The 17,637-nt window shown below is 43.8% G+C and overlaps 1 protein-coding gene across 2 annotated transcripts in view; it reads right to left on the bottom strand.

Moving 5' to 3' along the window:
• Positions 1–17,378, bottom strand: part of LOC140134286 (uncharacterized) — a 253,868-nt gene extending 236,490 nt beyond the window's left edge. For both annotated transcript variants that reach the window (XM_072154872.1, XM_072154874.1), the window contains exons 1-6: positions 17,166–17,378; positions 15,141–15,250; positions 13,179–13,325; positions 9,598–9,747; positions 9,177–9,274; positions 6,235–6,358 (exon numbers count right to left, since the gene is read on the bottom strand). In XM_072154872.1, coding sequence (XP_072010973.1) covers positions 6,235–6,358; positions 9,177–9,274; positions 9,598–9,747; positions 13,179–13,325; positions 15,141–15,250; positions 17,166–17,229 — 693 coding nt within the window. In that variant the 5' untranslated portion in view covers positions 17,230–17,378. The remainder of the gene's footprint in view (positions 1–6,234; positions 6,359–9,176; positions 9,275–9,597; positions 9,748–13,178; positions 13,326–15,140; positions 15,251–17,165) is intronic.
• Between the last annotated feature and the right edge of the window lie 259 nt (positions 17,379–17,637).

Genomic DNA, 17,637 nt, shown 5'->3' with positions numbered 1-17,637 from the left:
AGTCAACGAAAGGTAGCAAACTATACCCAAAACTAGTTGTTAGATTTCCACCATTGACAGCAGCTTTGAATGCACAGTATCATCCAAAAACCAGGTACACAACAGAAAAAAAAGACTCTGGGGGGGGGGGGGGGGAGGTCCGCTTTCTGTATTCTTTTAAAAAAATCTTCAGAGGTTGTAAAATATTAAAAAAATAAGATCACAGTCCGTCTTGGTCTCTCAAGAAGAACCCAGCACAGTCATTCTCTATGCAAGTCTACCACTAAAAATTTACTTCCCCAAAGTAGGGGACTGATGAGTACAGCCATACATTTAAAAAAGTCATCAATAAACCTTTGGGATACATATTTAGTTAAAGCAACAGCAAGAGTAGCGACCCCAAGAGGTGGCAGCTACGTAATTTGGCCAAGTTGCATCATAAGGCATTGCCCTTGGTTTATGAAGCCCATATTCAATATGACAGCGTATCAGCATAAACATAAACATATAGCGCCACTGTCAAGATGGAAGAGACGCGCTCAAGTAACCTTACAAGATTTGGTTTTTATCAGGCCGGATAATGTACGAGGTGATTAATGGCGTTAGACATTTACACTTGCTAAAACCGCAGTTCCGTGCAATAAATACAGAATAATAAATAAAGCGGCCTCGTAAAGCAGCTCCACACCTCCAGACATAAACCCCCTGATATACCGGCCTAATAAAACACATACATTTGACTTTCACACGCTGTCAGTCTGATAACTGCATTGGCCTAATCACATCATTTTTTGTTAACCCCCTCCAGTCCAGGGATACATTGATCATAAAAAGTATTCCTGTTCCATCACAACTTTATTTGTCCTTTAAAGGACAACTAGTCATTGATATTGTTTAAATAATGAAAAGTTATACAAAGTATCAGTCCAATATATTTTCTGTATCAATTTCTCATGGTTTTCTAGATCTCTTCTTCACTTGTCATCAAGAACAGGCACAATAAACCTTACTCCCTACTCCATAGAAGGTGCGACGCAGGTATCCCAGCATTAACATTTTTCCGCAAACTTTTTCTCGTTTTGTCTATGTTGGTACCACCCACTGTCATGTGGCTCCACCCACCACATTGGTGCAGTGTGCATGAAATTGTGCAACGATCTGCTATTTTCCATTCAGTGTGCATTGCTATGAGGGACAACACTTTGGTAAGGACAGGGAGAGGACTTCCTATCTGCTCAGACCAAGATTTGAAAAGACACAGAGACACAGGAGGCGGAGTTCACTGGCAATATGGAGAAAACATGACTCTTCTCTTCACAAGTTGACTCATTTGCAGATCAGAAAAGCAGCTGTAATTAAAGGCACAGCAGATAATTTTAGGTGATATGGACAGGACTTTTCACCCTCTACCAGAAGCTATTACTGGTGTGAGGGGTAAAATTCTGGTGACGGGTCTTCTTTAAGATCTAATCTGCTCTCTACCTACTCAGTCTATAGCACATTCTCTCTCCCATGCTTTACACTGCCCAATAAATCCCATTAACCAATACGTAATAGTACATTTACCCTTCTAGCATCTAAACTGAGATAACAGTCCAATGTGTTCTTGATCTGGCGTCATCCTAGTGCACTAATAACGTAATGTAACATTCCCAAACGGCCAGTAAAGAGTTAAGGAGAGGCAAGCCGTCTCTCGGTACAGTGATATATTACTAGTTGCACTAATAGACTGCTTCCATTACGCAGACAAGATGAATACTTATAGGTGCAGCATTGCATTTTGATTGCTGAAATAATTGTATTAGTAAAGTATAGAGATGGGAATGAATGCCAATGAGAGCAGTGAAAAACACAGTGTACTATGGACGCAGAGGCACCAGACTACGTGGTAGCAGTGCCACCTACTGGACACATCGCAAGGACACAGCCAGTGCTGTGCATGCACACAGCAAGGTACTGCCGAGGAATAGAAAGTTTATTTGCCTCCATGTTCCCCCAATGGTGCCACTGGTGGTGGGGTCTGAACAGAATCAGTCTCCTTATCCCTCTGGCAGCCAACAATATAAATTCTTCTTACTTAGATATACTACTGTGTATTACAAAGGCTCCACTCCTGTCCTAACAAGCAGGTCAAATAGCTAATTCTATTGGCTGACCCACAGATGATTGATAGGCAGACAAGGCTAAAGGGGAGAATGACTGAGCATGTGCGTCCACCAGCACTCAGTCTATTTGATGGACATAAACATGGTAATACACTGTAGACACCAGGCGACGCCATATTGTATCAGGAAGTGTCATAAAACACTGGATTGCTTTCTTATTAGCCTATAAAATGGGAAGACTTGTTCATTATTATTAAGTGAAATGATATACTGTGATAGGCTTAGCTCTCTTTTAGTAATTGTTTTTCTAATGGGCGTTGCATGGTATAAATTATAACATATCTTTATGTACCAGGGTTGGGGATCTCCCTGAGGTTGCTCTCCTTTTCTACAAGGGGTGTCATTCATTGTGTAATGGGGTCTGCTGGTTGGTGCTGGGCAGCAGAGAGAGAAGAAAACAGGTGCACTAGCAGACAAAGCCCCGTCCCCGGTGCACTCAGGAGCTCATTTGCTTAAAGGAAACCTACCATGAGGAATCAGAAATAGATGTGATGGTAGATTCCTCCTGCTGGCTCTGCCCTAATCTGCAATGTAATAATCCTGGAACCTAACTTATTAAAAACTTTGATTTAGTAATACCTGCAGAGGCTACTGGGGCGTGTACTACCCTGGGCTACTCCCCGCCCCAGGAGCCTCTTCAGGTAATTTAAATAATACTAAATCAAAGTTTTTAGCAAGTTAGGTTCCAGGATTATTACATTGCAGATTAGGGCAGAGGCAGCGGGAGGAACCTACCATCATATCTACTTCTGATTCCTCATGGTAGGTTTAAGATGAGAAGTGGATTTTCTGTAAAATGACGGATGGAAAACTTTTTCTACATTTGCTATAAAATGCCCTATACAATGCTGGTGTTTTACTTCTGGGGAGCAGTAGAACCCATTTAAAGAGATTGGTCCATTTTATGTTTAGAAAGTTTAACATTGATGCCTTGGTTCTGTGCCATTCTCAAGAGGGAAATAGCTGTATGATAGATAGAGATAGAGCGATAGAGGATACAAGAAAGAAAGAATAGATATCATATAAACGATAGATGGATATGAGTGAGATAGATATAGATAGGAGATGCATCTATTATGTATCCATCTCATATCTATATCTATCTCATATCTATATCTAAAGAAATGTATCTATTATGTATCTATTTCTTCAGATAGATAGGTATAAGATAGATAGATAGACATAGATAGATAGATAGATAGATAGATAGATAGATAGAACACATTTTACATGTGATGTTTAGAATCTTGCTCTGGGATTATACAAATCACAGATAGTGACTGCAGTCTTTCTCTCGGAGCAGGTTGTTATCGGAATGATCCCCTCCTAATCTCTGCGGAGGTAATAAAGCATGGCATCCGGTTATTCCGAGCAGTTGGACCATGTCCATATGAGCAATGGCAGAATCCACTTGGCAATCCCTGTCTCACCCCCCCAGCAGGTAATAATTTACGGAGGTATTACACGCACAGGCGTCTGATGAGATATTTATTGCAGGGGAGATGAGATAAGTTGATGAGCTTTGGCATCAGATCTTGGGGGAAATAAGTGATGGGCACAATTACAGAGCGGGCATTAATCAGAGGATATTTACAATTGGTCCGCAGTCGGGGAGAGCACCCGTCTGTCAGGGGAAGGTAGGGGCAGGATTCTCATTTACTGCTGTGATCGTACAACCTGCGGTAATTTATGGGGGATTGTACCATGTAGAGCGCAGTCATGTGACCCGCTGAATACAGGAGGGTGCAATGGAGTCCATCCTAGACACTGCAGGAGTAAATTATTTTTATTAGTAACTGTCATTATCCTCTCCATCTATATTCTCCATACAATAAGTATACAGTCAGGGAGGCTGAGCTGTGATCTCCTTATACCTGTGTGACAGAAACCTGTGTAATTATTATTAGTAACTGTCATTATCCTCTCCATCTATATTCTCCATACCATAAGTATACAGTCAGGGAGGCTGAGCTGTAATCTCCTTATATATAACTGTGTGACAGAAACCTGTGTATTTATTATTAGTAACTGTGATTATCCTCCCCATCTATATTCTCCGTACCATAAGTATACAGTCAGGGAGGCTGAACTGTGATCCCCTTATATATAACTGTGTGACAGGAACCTGTGTAATTATTATTAGCAACTGTGATTATCCTCTCCATCTATATTCTCCATACCATAAGTATACAGTCAGGGAGGCTGAGCTGTGATGTCCTTATAACTGTGTGACAGGAAGCTGTGTAATTATTATTAGTAACTGTGATTATCCTCTCCATCTATATTCTCCATACATAAGTACACAGTCAGGGAGGCCGAGCTGTGATCACCTTATATATAACTGTGTGACAGGAACCTGTGTAATTATTATTAGTAACTGTGATTATGCTCTCCATCTATATTCCCCATACCATAAGTATACAGTCAGGGAGGCTGAGCTGTGATGTCCTTATAACTGTGTGACAGGAACCCGTGTAATTATTATTAGCAACTGATATTATCCTCTCCATCTATATTCTCCGTACCATAAGTATACAGTCAGGGAGGCCGAGCTGTGATCTCCTTATATATAACTGTGTGACAGGAACCTGTGTAATTATTATTAGCAACTGATATTATCCTCTCCATCTATATTCTCCGTACCATAAGTATACAGTCAGGGAGGCCGAGCTGTGATCTCCTTATATATAACTGTGTGACAGGAACCTGTGTAATTATTATTAGTAACTGTGATTATCCTCCATCTATATTCTCCATACCATAAGTATACAGTCAGGGAGGCTGAGCTGTGATCTCCTTATATATAACTGTGTGACAGGAACCTGTGTAATTATTATTAGTAACTGTGATTATCCTCTCCATCTATATTCTCCATACCATAAGTATACAGTGAGGGAGGCTGAGCTGTGATCTCCTTATAACTGTGTGACAGGAACCTGTATAATTATTATTAGTAACTGTGATTGTCCTCTCCATCTATATTCTCCATACCATAAGTATACAGTCAGGGAGGCTGAGCTGAGGGAAAATACCCAACACTGGCTGCAGAGAGCACAGCAGTGTGAGGACTGCTATTGGTTCTGTTGTCGCATAAACAATGTGCATGACATCCTCAGTTATGGTCCAATAGGACCACAAGAGATACCATAAATCCTCCAGGAGAACTGTGCTTGGGGTTGTGTTTAAATTTAAGAAAATCCCAGCTGCTTCTGGACACCCACCTGGCTGGCAGCTATACTGCATAAATTCCCCGTACACATGCGCACACGGCTTAAAATGGTAGAAAGGGGAAAATCATTGACACACATCTTTGGTTGTCAGCTCCACTCCTTAAAGAAAATCTACCACCACAATCCATCCTGATAAACCAGGGACATTACTCATAGATCCAGGCACCGGGACTGTGGTAATCTTCTTATATTTGTTATCTATGGCCTCCTTCATTCTAAAATCAACTTTTATAATTATGCTAAAATTTGTGGTGTTGTCAAACCACCCTGTGAGCTAGTTTCACAGGCTGTTACACTGTCTCCCCCTCTGCTCCCTCAGCACTTCCCCCTCCCTCTGCCTTCAGCAATCTCACAGCAGTAGAGGAATTTTCACCACACATTTGGAGGGGGAAGTGCTCCTGCACAGTTTAATAGCCTGAGAAGCTACAGCATGGAGGGTCTCTGGTAACACCCCTATTTCTGACTCATTAGCATAATTATAAAAGCTGATACTAGAAGGAAGGAGGCCATGGATAACATATATAAGAAGATTACCACAGTCACGGTGGATCGATGAGTAAGTGTCCCTGGTTTATCATGATGAATTTTGAAGCAAAAGGACTGGGCCACTAAAACCCCACTGTCTAATTCTTAATTCACGAGTGGAGAGTCGACGGGCCACAAAAAACAGATGTTTCCATTAAAACTAAGGTGTACTCGTACAGAGTAAGATTATACGTTTTTGTAAGCGCCATTGTCTGCCATCACCATGACACCACTGTAACACGCTGTGGGCTCGTTCATCCCCCCCTGAGATGTCACCGCGCCCCTGTCATGACTCCTATTCACATCCATTATCACTTCTCGGAGGAGGCACTGACCTGCGGCTGCTCCATACTGAAGAGATAACTCGCCATCAGCTGCAGCGCCTCGGGGCTGCTCGCTTCATATTCCAAGGCTTTTGTTATGGCGTCTTTACATTTGTCACCGGCGCCTTCTTCCATGCTGTGCAAAAAGAGAAACCAGTTCATTGTACAACCACAGCTTCCTATGTTATTGTACCTGACTATAAAAATTCTGCTTTTAGAAACAGCGCCACCTGTTGTATATGGCCAGAGGTAGTATTGCAGAAGAGAAAAAGTTCAGTCCAACAAACACAATTATTCCCAATCCTCGTGAGAGGGGATTAGTCCTAGGTCACCCATGGTAGGACCACTGGAACCCTCAGCATGTAAGAAACAAAGTTTTAAGTGCACCAGTGGAAATCTACCATCAAAATCCATCATGATGAACCTGGGACATTACTCATAGATCCAGGCACCGTGACTGTGGTATCTTCTTATATTTGTTATCCATGGCCTCCGAGTCCTTACTTGTCAAATCAACTTGTAAAACGTTAATGAGCCAGAAGGGTTCCTGAGGGTGTTACCAGAGCCCCTCCATGCTGAAGGTTCCCAGGCTGATACACGATGCAGGAACGCTTCCCCCTCCCACTGTGATAAATTACTTCAGACAGAGGGAGGGGGAAGTGCTGAGGGAGCAGAGGGAAGGGAAGACAGCCTGTGGCTCTGGTAACACCCCCAGAATCCTTATGGCTCATTAGCATAATTATAAAAGTTGATTTTAGAAGGACATGAGGCCGTGAATAACAACTTTAAGAAAATTACCTCAGTCACGGTGCCTGGATCTATGAGAAATTGTCCCTGGTTTATCAAGATGCATTTTGTTGGTAGATGTAGGTGTTTAGGGCTGCTTAAGATCACTTTCACGAAATTCCTATTGAAGTGGATGAAAACACTGGTTACCTAGTGGTCAGACCAGGTTACTGCAGGCAGTTCCCATTCATTTGAAGAAGTGCTAAGCTGCAATGACTCGGATCAGCCACTACACAGAGAATGGCGCTATCTGCATCCTGTCAATAAAGTGAGGTCCATTTGCACAAATGTAGTATAGGATATAAAAATGAGACCGCTTGATATACACTCACCGGCCACTTTATTAGGTACACCATGCTAGTAACGGGTTGGACTCCCTTTTGCCTTCAGAACTGCCTCAATTCTTCGTGGCATAGATACAACAAGGTGCTGGAAGCTCCTCAGAGATTTTGGTCCATATTGACATGATGGCATCACACAGTTGCCGCAGATTTGTCGGCTGCACATCCATGATGCGAATCTCCCGTTCCACCACATCCCAAAGATGCTCTATTGGATTGAGATCTGGTGACTGTGGAGGCCATTTGTGTCCAGTGACCTCATTGTCATGTTCAAGAAACCAGTCTGAGATGATTCCAGCTTTATGACATGGCGCATTATCCTGCTGAAAGTAGCCATCAGATGTTACAGGGTACATTGTGCTCATAAAGGGGTGGACATGGTCAGCAACAATACTCAGGTAGGCTGTGGCATTGCAACGATGCTCAATTGGTACCAAGGGGCCCAAAGAGTGCCAAGAAAATATTCCCCACACCATGACACCACCACCACCAGCCTGACCCGCTGATACAAGGCAGGATGGATCCATGCTTTCATGTTGTTGACGCCAAATTCTGACCCTACCATGCGAATGTCGCAGCAGAAATCGAGACTCATCAGACCAGGCAACGTTTTTCCAATCTTCTACTGTCCAATTTCGATGAGCTTGTGCAAATTGTAGCCTCAGTTTCCTGTTCTTAGCTGAAAGGAGTGGCACCCGGTGTGGTCTTCTGCTGCTGTAGCCCATCTGCCTCAAAGTTCGACGTACTGTGCGTTCAGAGATGCTCTTCTGCCTTCCTTGGTTGTAACGGGCGGCGATTTGAGTCACTGTTGCCTTTCTATCAGCTCGAACCAGTATGCCCATTCTCCTCTGACCTCTGGCATCAACAAGGCATTTCCGCCCACAGAACTGCCGCTCACTGGATGTTTTTTCTTTTTCGGACCATTCTCTGTAAACCCTAGAGATGGTTGTGCGTGAAAATCCCAGTAGATCAGCAGTTTCTGAAATACTCAGACCAGCCCTTCTGGCACCAACAACCATGCCACGTTCAAAGGCATCAAATCCCCTTTCTTCCCCATACTGATGCTCGGGAGAACTGCAGGAGATTGTCTTGACCATGTCTACATGCCTAAATGCCGCCATGTGATTGGCTGATTAGAAATTAAGTGTTAACGAGCAGTTGGACAGGTGTACCTAATAAAGTGGCCGGTGAGTGTATGTTGCGCTGGGTTTTGAACAGGTTTTTGATTAAATACATGAAATGATTGACCACTGTATTCAAATGATCGATGGGGGGGGTCAGGTGTTGTCCCCCAACAATAAAATGAATGGGCCACCAGTAATAAAAGCTGCTTTAAGAACTGTATTGTAACAATGTAACAATGTAACAATGGAAGGACATTCTTAGATGCGATTATTGGGCTGTGAATGTCGGATATTATTTGCGGCTCGTAGCGGTAAAGAACAATATGTCACTCGTACAGCGGGTGAGGTCGCCGTCTGCGCAGGATTTTGATCTTAATCTTAATATCACTGCTGCAAATAACACCAAAAAAGTGCAGATCCGGAACCATATATGAAAGAAATGCCAAGTCCGAACCACAAGACAGTTCAAAGACTCCCAAAGCCCCGAGCCGCTCCCAGTCATATTACTCCGGAATTTTCAGCACCACGGACAAGGTCGTGGCTCCTCGGCATCGAGCCGGCTCGGAGATTTCCACGTGAGGGATAATTCAAAAGGCTTCTACTTTACCAAAGTGAAAATTACTAAAAACTGAAAAGGAAAATATGTGATTTTCATGTCTTGCACTTCACAGGGAGGGAAAAGAAGAAAAAAAATGTAATTTACCAAAGATCAGTGAGATAAATCTCAGCGACGGAGCAGAAAGCTGTTGAGATATCCTTTGTAGTCACCTCCATTTCATCAGCAAAGTTGGCGGCCCCTGACTGAGGAGAAAAGCAGAGATGAAATGATAAGACTTCACACAATATCTCTCCAGTATTTAACTAATTCCCTGGACTAATAATACACTGGTTATTAGAAGAGCAAAATAATGCAGAAATGTATGGACAGACAGAGACAGACACAGAGACAGACAATAACATATCATACACACACTCCATATAATCTACCATAACATATCATACACACGCTCCATATAATCTCTGATGACATATCATACACACGCTCCATATAATCTCTGATGACATATCATACACACGCTCCATATAATCTCTGATGACATATCATACACACGCTCCGCTCTTACCTCTTGGGCCTGGCTTTGGTAGGTTCGGATCATGAGGTCTATGCCCTTCTGGAAGTAACATAAAGCCTCCTCCTTGCTGTGGATCTGTCCTAGACACATGTATTTAGTGTGTCCCTTGTCAGGACTAAGTTCTACCGCCTTTAAGAAGACCTGCAGAGGAGTTAAGGAGAACAAATACTAAAGAGCTCCTTCAAATTAGCAAGGCATTGGGGTAGAAGACTAAGTTTGGGACTGATGCTTGGGTGTTACTGAACGCTTTACCCCTACTGCACCACTGCCCATGCAGCTCACACTGTGCTACTCCATGCCAGCCCCGCTCTCTACTGACTCTCATATCACGTGATATGACGAGCCGTGCACCTGTGTGACATCACATGACCAGGGATATATTGAGACCTACACCTGTGTGACATCACATGACCAGGGATATAACGAGCCGTGCACCTGTGTGACATCACATGACCAGGGATATAATGAGCCGTGCACCTGTGTGACATCACATGACCAGGGATATAACAAGCCGTGCACCTGTGTGACATCACATGACCAGGGATATAACGAGCCGTGCACCTGTGTGACATCACATGACCAGGGATATAACGAGCCGTGCACCTGTGTGACATCACATGACCAGGGATATAACGAGCCGTGCACCTGTGTGACATCACATGACCAGGGATATAAGGAGCCGTGCACCTGTGTGACATCACATGACCAGGGATATAAGGAGCCATGCACCTGTGTGACATCACATGACCAGGGATATAAGGAGCCATGCACCTGTGTGACATCACATGACCAGGGAAATAACAAGCCGTGCACCTGTGATATACACTCACCGGCCACTTTATTAGGTACACCTGTCCAACTGCTCGTTAACACTTAATTTCTAATCAGCCAATCACATAGCGGCAACTCAGTGCATTTAGGCATGTAGGCATGGTCAAGACAATCTCCTGCAGTTCTCCCGAGCATCAGTATGGGGAAGAAAGGTGATTTGAGGCCTTTGAACGTGGCATGGTTGTTGGTGCCAGAAGGGCTGGTCTGAGTATTTCAGAAACTGCTGATCTACTGGGATTTTCACGCACAACCATCTCTGGGGTTTACAGAGAATGGTCCGAAAAAAAACATCCAGTGAGCGGCAGTTCTGTGGGCGGAAATGCCTTGTTGATGCCAGAGGTCAGAGGAGAATGGGCAGACTGGTTTGAGCTGATAGAAAGGCAACAGTGACTCAAATCGCCACCCGTTACAACCAAGGTAGGCAGAAGAGCATCTCTGAACGCACAGTACATCGAACTTTGAGGCAGATGGGCTACAGCAGCAGAAGACCACACCGGGTGCCACTCCTTTCAGCTAAGAACAGGAAACTGGGGCTACAATTTGCACAAGCTCATCGAAATTGGACAGTAGAAGATTGGAAAAACGTTGCCTGGTCTGATGAGTCTCGATTTCTGCTGTGACATTCGGATGGTAGGGTCAGAATTTGGTGTCAACAACATGAAAGCATGGATCCATCCTGCCTTGTATCAACGGCTCAGGCTGGTGGTGGTGGTGTCATGGATCCATCCTGCCTTGTATCAACGGTTCAGGCTGGTGGTGGTGGTGTCATGGTGTGGGGAATATTTTCTTGGCACTCTTTGGGCCCCTTGGTACAACGCCACAGCCTACCTGAGTATTGTTGCTGCCCATGTCCATCCCTTTATGACCACAATGTACCCTGTAACATCTGATGGCTACTTCCAGCAGGATAATGCGCCATGTCATAAAGCTGGAATCATCTCAGACTGGTTTCTTGAACATGACAATGAGGTCACTGGACACAAATGGCCTCCACAGTCACCAGATCTCAATCCAATAGAGCATCTTTGGGATGTGGTGGAACGGGAGATTCGCATCATGGATGTGCAGCCGACAAATCTGCGGCAACTGTGTGATGCCATCATGTCAATATGGACCAAAATCTCTGAGGAGCTTCCAGCACCTTGTTCTATCTATGCCACGAAGAATTGAGGCAGTTCTGAAGGCAAAAGGGGGTCCAACCCGTTACTAGCATGGTGTACCTAATAAAGTGGCCGCTGAGTGTTAATAAATTATACTGGAAAATTGTATAACTTATGATAAAAAACAATTACATTTATTTGCTAAAACTGGACAATACATTTCCAATTTATTAGACTTTACTTACCGTATATACTCGAGTATAAGCCGACCCGAGTATAAGCCGAGACCCCTAATTTTACCATCAAAAACTATTGACTCGAGTATAAGGTGAGGGTGGAAAATGCATTAATCACAGACCCCCCCAGTATGTATACAGCACTGCCCCCAGTAGTATACAGCACAGCCCCCAGAAGTATACAGCACAGCCCCCAGAAGTATACAGCACAGCCCCCAGAAGTATACAGCACAGCCCCCAGAAGTATACAGCACTGCGCCCAGTAGTATACAGCACTGCGCCCAGTAGTATACAGCACTGCGCCCAGTAGTATACAGCACTGCGCCCAGTAGTATACAGCACTGCGCCCAGTAGTATACAGCACTGCGCCCAGTAGTATACAGCACTGCGCCCAGTAGTATACAGCACTGCGCCCAGTAGTATACAGCACTGCGCCCAGTAGTATACAGCACTGCGCCCAGTAGTATACAGCACTGCGCCCAGTAGTATACAGCACTGCGCCCAGTAGTATACAGCACTGCGCCCAGTAGTATACAGCACTGCGCCCAGTAGTATACAGCACTGCGCCCAGTAGTATACAGCACTGCGCCCAGTAGTATACAGCACTGCGCCCAGTAGTATACAGCACTGCGCCCAGTAGTATACAGCACTGCCCCCAGTAGTATACAGCACTGCCCCCAGTAGTATACAGCACTGTCCCCAGTAGTATACAGCACTGTCCCCAGTAGTATACAGCACTGTCCCCAGTACTATACAGCACTGCCCCCAGTACTATACAGCACTGCGCCCAGTAGTATACAGCACTGCGCCCAGTAGTATACAGCACTGTGCCCAGTAGTATACAGCACTGCGCCCAGTAGTATACAGCACTGCCCCCAGTAATATACAGCGTGCCCCCAGTAGTATACAGCACTGCGCCCAGTAGTATACAGCACTGCGCCCAGTAGTATACAGCACTGCCCCCAGAAGTATACAGCACAGCCCCCAGAAGTATACAGCACAGCCCCCAGAAGTATACAGCACAGCCCCCAGTAATATACAGCCAGCCCAGCATTAAAAGAAAATAATAAACTTATATACTCACCCTCCGGTGGCCCCGACCTGCAGCGCTGCTCCCCCGATGTCCGCGCGGGTCCTCTTCTGGCTTCGGCGCCCGGCACGAAGTTAGTGAAGACAGAAGACGGCCGCGGGAGCCAGAAGAGGACCCGCGCGGACATCGGGGGAGCAGCGCTGCAGGTCGGGGCCACCGGAGGGTGAGTATATAAGTTTATTATTTTTTAAAGGTTTTTTATGACTGTATGACTCGTGTATAAGCCGAGGGGACGTTTTTCAGCACATTTTTTGTGCTGAAAAACTCGGCTTATACACGAGTATATACGAATTCAAACTACATTAGAAAGGATATTTGTCTTGCTTTATCTGCATCCCCCAGTTCCATACAGATGTTTCCCATCATATCCAGGATCTCAAGGTTTTCTGGCTCCAAATCCAGGGCTCTCTGACAGAAGAGTTGGGCCATCTCGAAATTAAAATTATCCAAATATTCTTCAGTCTAAAATGAAAAAAAAATTTAAGCAATTATAAGTAACGTGGTCACCAAATTCTTGTGTAATAAGATTAAAACACAGCAAATACCTTAAAGTATAAGTACAGGCAGTCCCAGACTTAAAGGAAATCTACCACCAGGATAAAGAATTGTAAACCAAGCACACTGACATACTGGTGAGTGCCCCCTCTGGTAGGTTCTGCTTTTCTTTTAGCTTCTTAGGACCGTATTTTTACAAGAAATAGGTTTCACTAATTATGCAAATGAGCCTCTGGGGCTCCAGGCTCTATAGATGTCAATGGAGCTTGGAGCCCCACGAAGGCTCATCTGCATTTTTAAAACCTCTTTTTCTTAAAAACAAAGGCATACAAAGCAACAAGAAGAGCAGATCCTGCTGCTGAGGAGGGGGTACACACCAGTATGTCAGTGTGCTTGGTTTACAATCCTTCATCCTGGTGGTAGATTTCTTTTAAGGACACCCGACTTACAGACGACCCCTACTTACAAACAAACCTCTCTGGCCACTCTGACCTCTGGTGAAGACAAGGACAAAAAAAAAATTATTTGTCTAGCATTACAAAATATATCAGTTCCGACTTACACACAAATTCAACTTAAGAAAAAACCTACAGAACCTATCCTGTACATGTCTGTATATGAAAGATCCAGTTGAAAATGACTGGAGCTTATTTCCAGAAGTTGAAAGACGATGTCTCTACATCTTAACCCAACTTATAAAATGTATGTAGCAGTCCTATAAGCACCGGAGCACGTACTCAATATGCCATCCCAGTAATTAGGGGGAAAGGGATCTGCATGGCCAGCCCTTTTAAGAACCCCCATTCATGAAGAAGCTATCCCCTATCCCTAGGGGATAACAAGCTGATCGGTGAGGGTGATGGTGGAGTAACAGGACGCACATTAGTCCCGCCATTCATTTAGATACTATGGGGCAATTGGAAATTGCTGAGCACAGTGCTGGGCTATCTCTTGCACTCAATGGACAGTGAATGGGAGTCACTGATATACCTGAGCGCTGTGCTCAACAATTTACAACACTCCCATACTATTGAATGGAGAGGCAGAACATATTCTCATCCTGCTGCTCCACCTACTAGTGATACCGGGCCCCAAGTTCTCCGTATTGCTGGGGGTCGGGATTGCTGTTCTTGTGATCTGGGGGGCGGGGGGAGTCCCAGCAATTGACCCTAAATGATTGACTTGTTATCCACTATCCTATGGATATGGGATAACTTACAAACCTTAATCTACCATATATACACATTTCTTTAATTGGATGTTATTAAAACAATTTCCCTGTGTGAAGAAATTTCTCATAAATGAAGCCATGTTATCCCTTAGAAACAAGATAGTTGTCCTTGGATACGTCCACCCCTGCTCCCTGGCAGCGATGACCACACATGCACTATTGAGGAGCCTGACCACTTGAATTCAGGTTTCATTAGCACAGGAAAGCTGGGGTACATGCAGCAACTTTATTTTTCTTTGTGCAATTACTCCAGCAGCGGTGGTCGTATCCAAGGATAACATCTGATCTCATTTAATTGAAGAGATGTATGTATATAAGCTAGTAAGGAAGCTCCCCTGCAGTGCTCGCCGAAATACAGAGGACAGAGATATTCTTCTGGTCCCATTCTGTGGGTGGATTCCGGCACCAGAATTTGGTATGGGCCTGAATATTAAAACCCCATTGATTGATATCGATAAATCCTATGAATAGGTCATCTTTATCAAGACACAGCAAAACCCCTTTAAGAAAATGTAAAAACCAATGGTGGATACAATGGATCAGAACTTTACCTTTTCTAATAGTTGATGAATGGAGTATTTGTCAGCAGTTTTTTTCCTGGCTTTGTTCTGCATCCTAATTTTCATCCGGTCCTGAGCAGATAAACCAGTCATGTCCTCCGCTAAAACATCCAAGACAAAAAGAAGATAAAGAAGATCAAAAGTCAAGAAAAAGCAAATACTATACATACACATATATGAAGTCAAGGATTACAGCAGTTCTGACTAAACTAGGATGTGCTGACCCGCTTCTGAAGGCAGGAGAGAGAATCAGTAGTTAGATCTGAACATGCACATGCACACTCAGCTGAGCCAAGCATGCATGCTAACAGGGGTGTTAGGAAGAATAACTTTTGGTTACACCTACGTGAAGTGTATGAGCAGCACAGGTCACTTCCCCGGAGGACAAAGGGTCAGACATGTCTATAGAGCTTCTACAAATATACTCTACTATATATTATGGGCCATATTTATGACTGATGCTTCGGGTATGTCATCAATATCAAATCAGTGGGGAAGGGTCTGAGCTGCAACCAGGCACCGTCACTGTGGTAATCTTCTTATATTTGTTATTCATGGCCTCCTTCCTTCTAAAATCAACTTTTATAATTATGTTAATAAGGTAGAAGGCACGGGGAGACGTTACCAGAACCCATCTGTGCTGCAGATTCACAGGCTTGTACAATGAGCTGAGCAGCACATGTCTCACCCAACCCCCTGATCTCTCTTCTTCTGTCTATGTGATCTATCAACAGCAGAAAGTGCAGGGGGTTGGGAGACCTGTTCTGTTCATTGTAACATCCTCTGAAGCTGCAGCACCCTTTAAGGCCAATTTCCACTAACAGGTTCCCTTTAAAGGAAATTTACCATAAAAATCCTGTATGATAACCCAGGAACCATCAATCATAGATCCAGTTACTGCGCTTCTATTTGTGAGCCATGACCTCCTGCCTTCTAAAATTGTTATAATTATTCTAATGAGTTTAAAGGGCTCTGGGGGTGTTTCCCCTCCCCCTGCATTTCATACTGCTGTTAGAATAAAACAGGCAGGGAGAGGAGGGAAACATGGTCTGCTCATTGTAACAGCCAGTGAAACTACAGCACTAATGGACATCTAATTAGGAGATAACTACAAGGGAATTATAGTACAGTCACAGGTTTTTTTGGATGAAAAAATTTCTCCGTTTGAAAAAAACGCATGGATAACGGATACACGCCTAAACATACCGGACAACAAAAAAAAATACATTTACGTCACTTCGCATTTCAACTGATATGTTAAACCTCCGTTCTTCACTTTTTTATTAATGGAGGTAAGGAAAGGGGTTAGAATTGTAGTGTGAACTCTGCCTTATAGTCGGTTATTGTGTTACATACACAAACAGATAAAGAGGCACGTTCCCCCGACAAGCTAATACACAGTAGTGGATTATAATACAGGCGGTCCCCTACTTAAGGACACCCGACTTACAGACGACCCCTTGTTACAGACGGACCTCTCAGGCCACTGTGACCTTTGGTGACGCTTTCTGTATATTTACTATAGTCCCAGGCTCCGATTATCTGTAATGAAGCTTCATTGATAATCCTTCTACCCAATTACAGCAAAAATTTTTGAAAATCTTATTGACACAGGGACAAAAAAAAAATTTGTCTGGATCTACAATTATAAAATATACAGTTCCGACTTACATACAAATTCAACTTAAGAACACACTTAAATAACCTATGGTGTATATAACTGCCTGTACTAGAGATATTTAGACACTGTAACAAGTTGTTACAGTCTGTTGCTCTCTTTTTATATGGATTCAGTAAAAGCTAAGTTTTAGGGTTTTTCTTCTTAGTCTGTGCATATAAGTAATACAGTAGCAGAGCTGGATCTGTCATATGATACATTGTTATGTGTCTATAGTGAAATGACAAACTCAGCTCTGATACTCTGTATCTGTTCCCCCTCCAGCTGTTGTAAAACTTCTGTTCCCAGAATGGACTATAAGCATGATGGGAGTTGTAGTGCTGTGGATGTCTCCTCACCTCCACTCCTTCCTCTCTGCTTCCTCCTGGACTTGCTGCTCTTCCTCTTGGCCTGTCCCCCCATATTTGCTGCTGGTGTCCCCCTTTAATCCACAGGTAGAAGACAGAGGAGCTCCAGTAACACTCAGCAGCTAAGATCCCAGAACTTCCTGCAGCACCATGTGCACACTCAGCGTGGCTGTCAGCTGCAACGGCGTCTCAGGAGGGACAAACTTCCTCCACCAGCAAAGCTGCTTGGTAACTTTGTTACTGATTTGTACATTGATAAGTTTTGGCTTTGTGCTGATGTTGCATTGTATGTAGATTGTAAATTGTAGTCTATGTCCTGTACTGGGAAATATGTCATAGAATTAATCTTTATAGACCCGGGGGGAGATTTATCAGAAGTGTCTGAAGTAAAACTGGTCTAGTTGCTCATAACAACCAATCAGAGCTCAGCTTTCATTTTCTCACAGCTGTTTATAAAATTAAA

This window comes from Engystomops pustulosus, chromosome 5, assembly GCF_040894005.1.
Source record: "Engystomops pustulosus chromosome 5, aEngPut4.maternal, whole genome shotgun sequence".
Lineage (NCBI taxonomy): Eukaryota > Metazoa > Chordata > Amphibia > Anura > Leptodactylidae > Engystomops > Engystomops pustulosus.
This window is presented reverse-complemented; position numbering and strand designations above follow the sequence as displayed.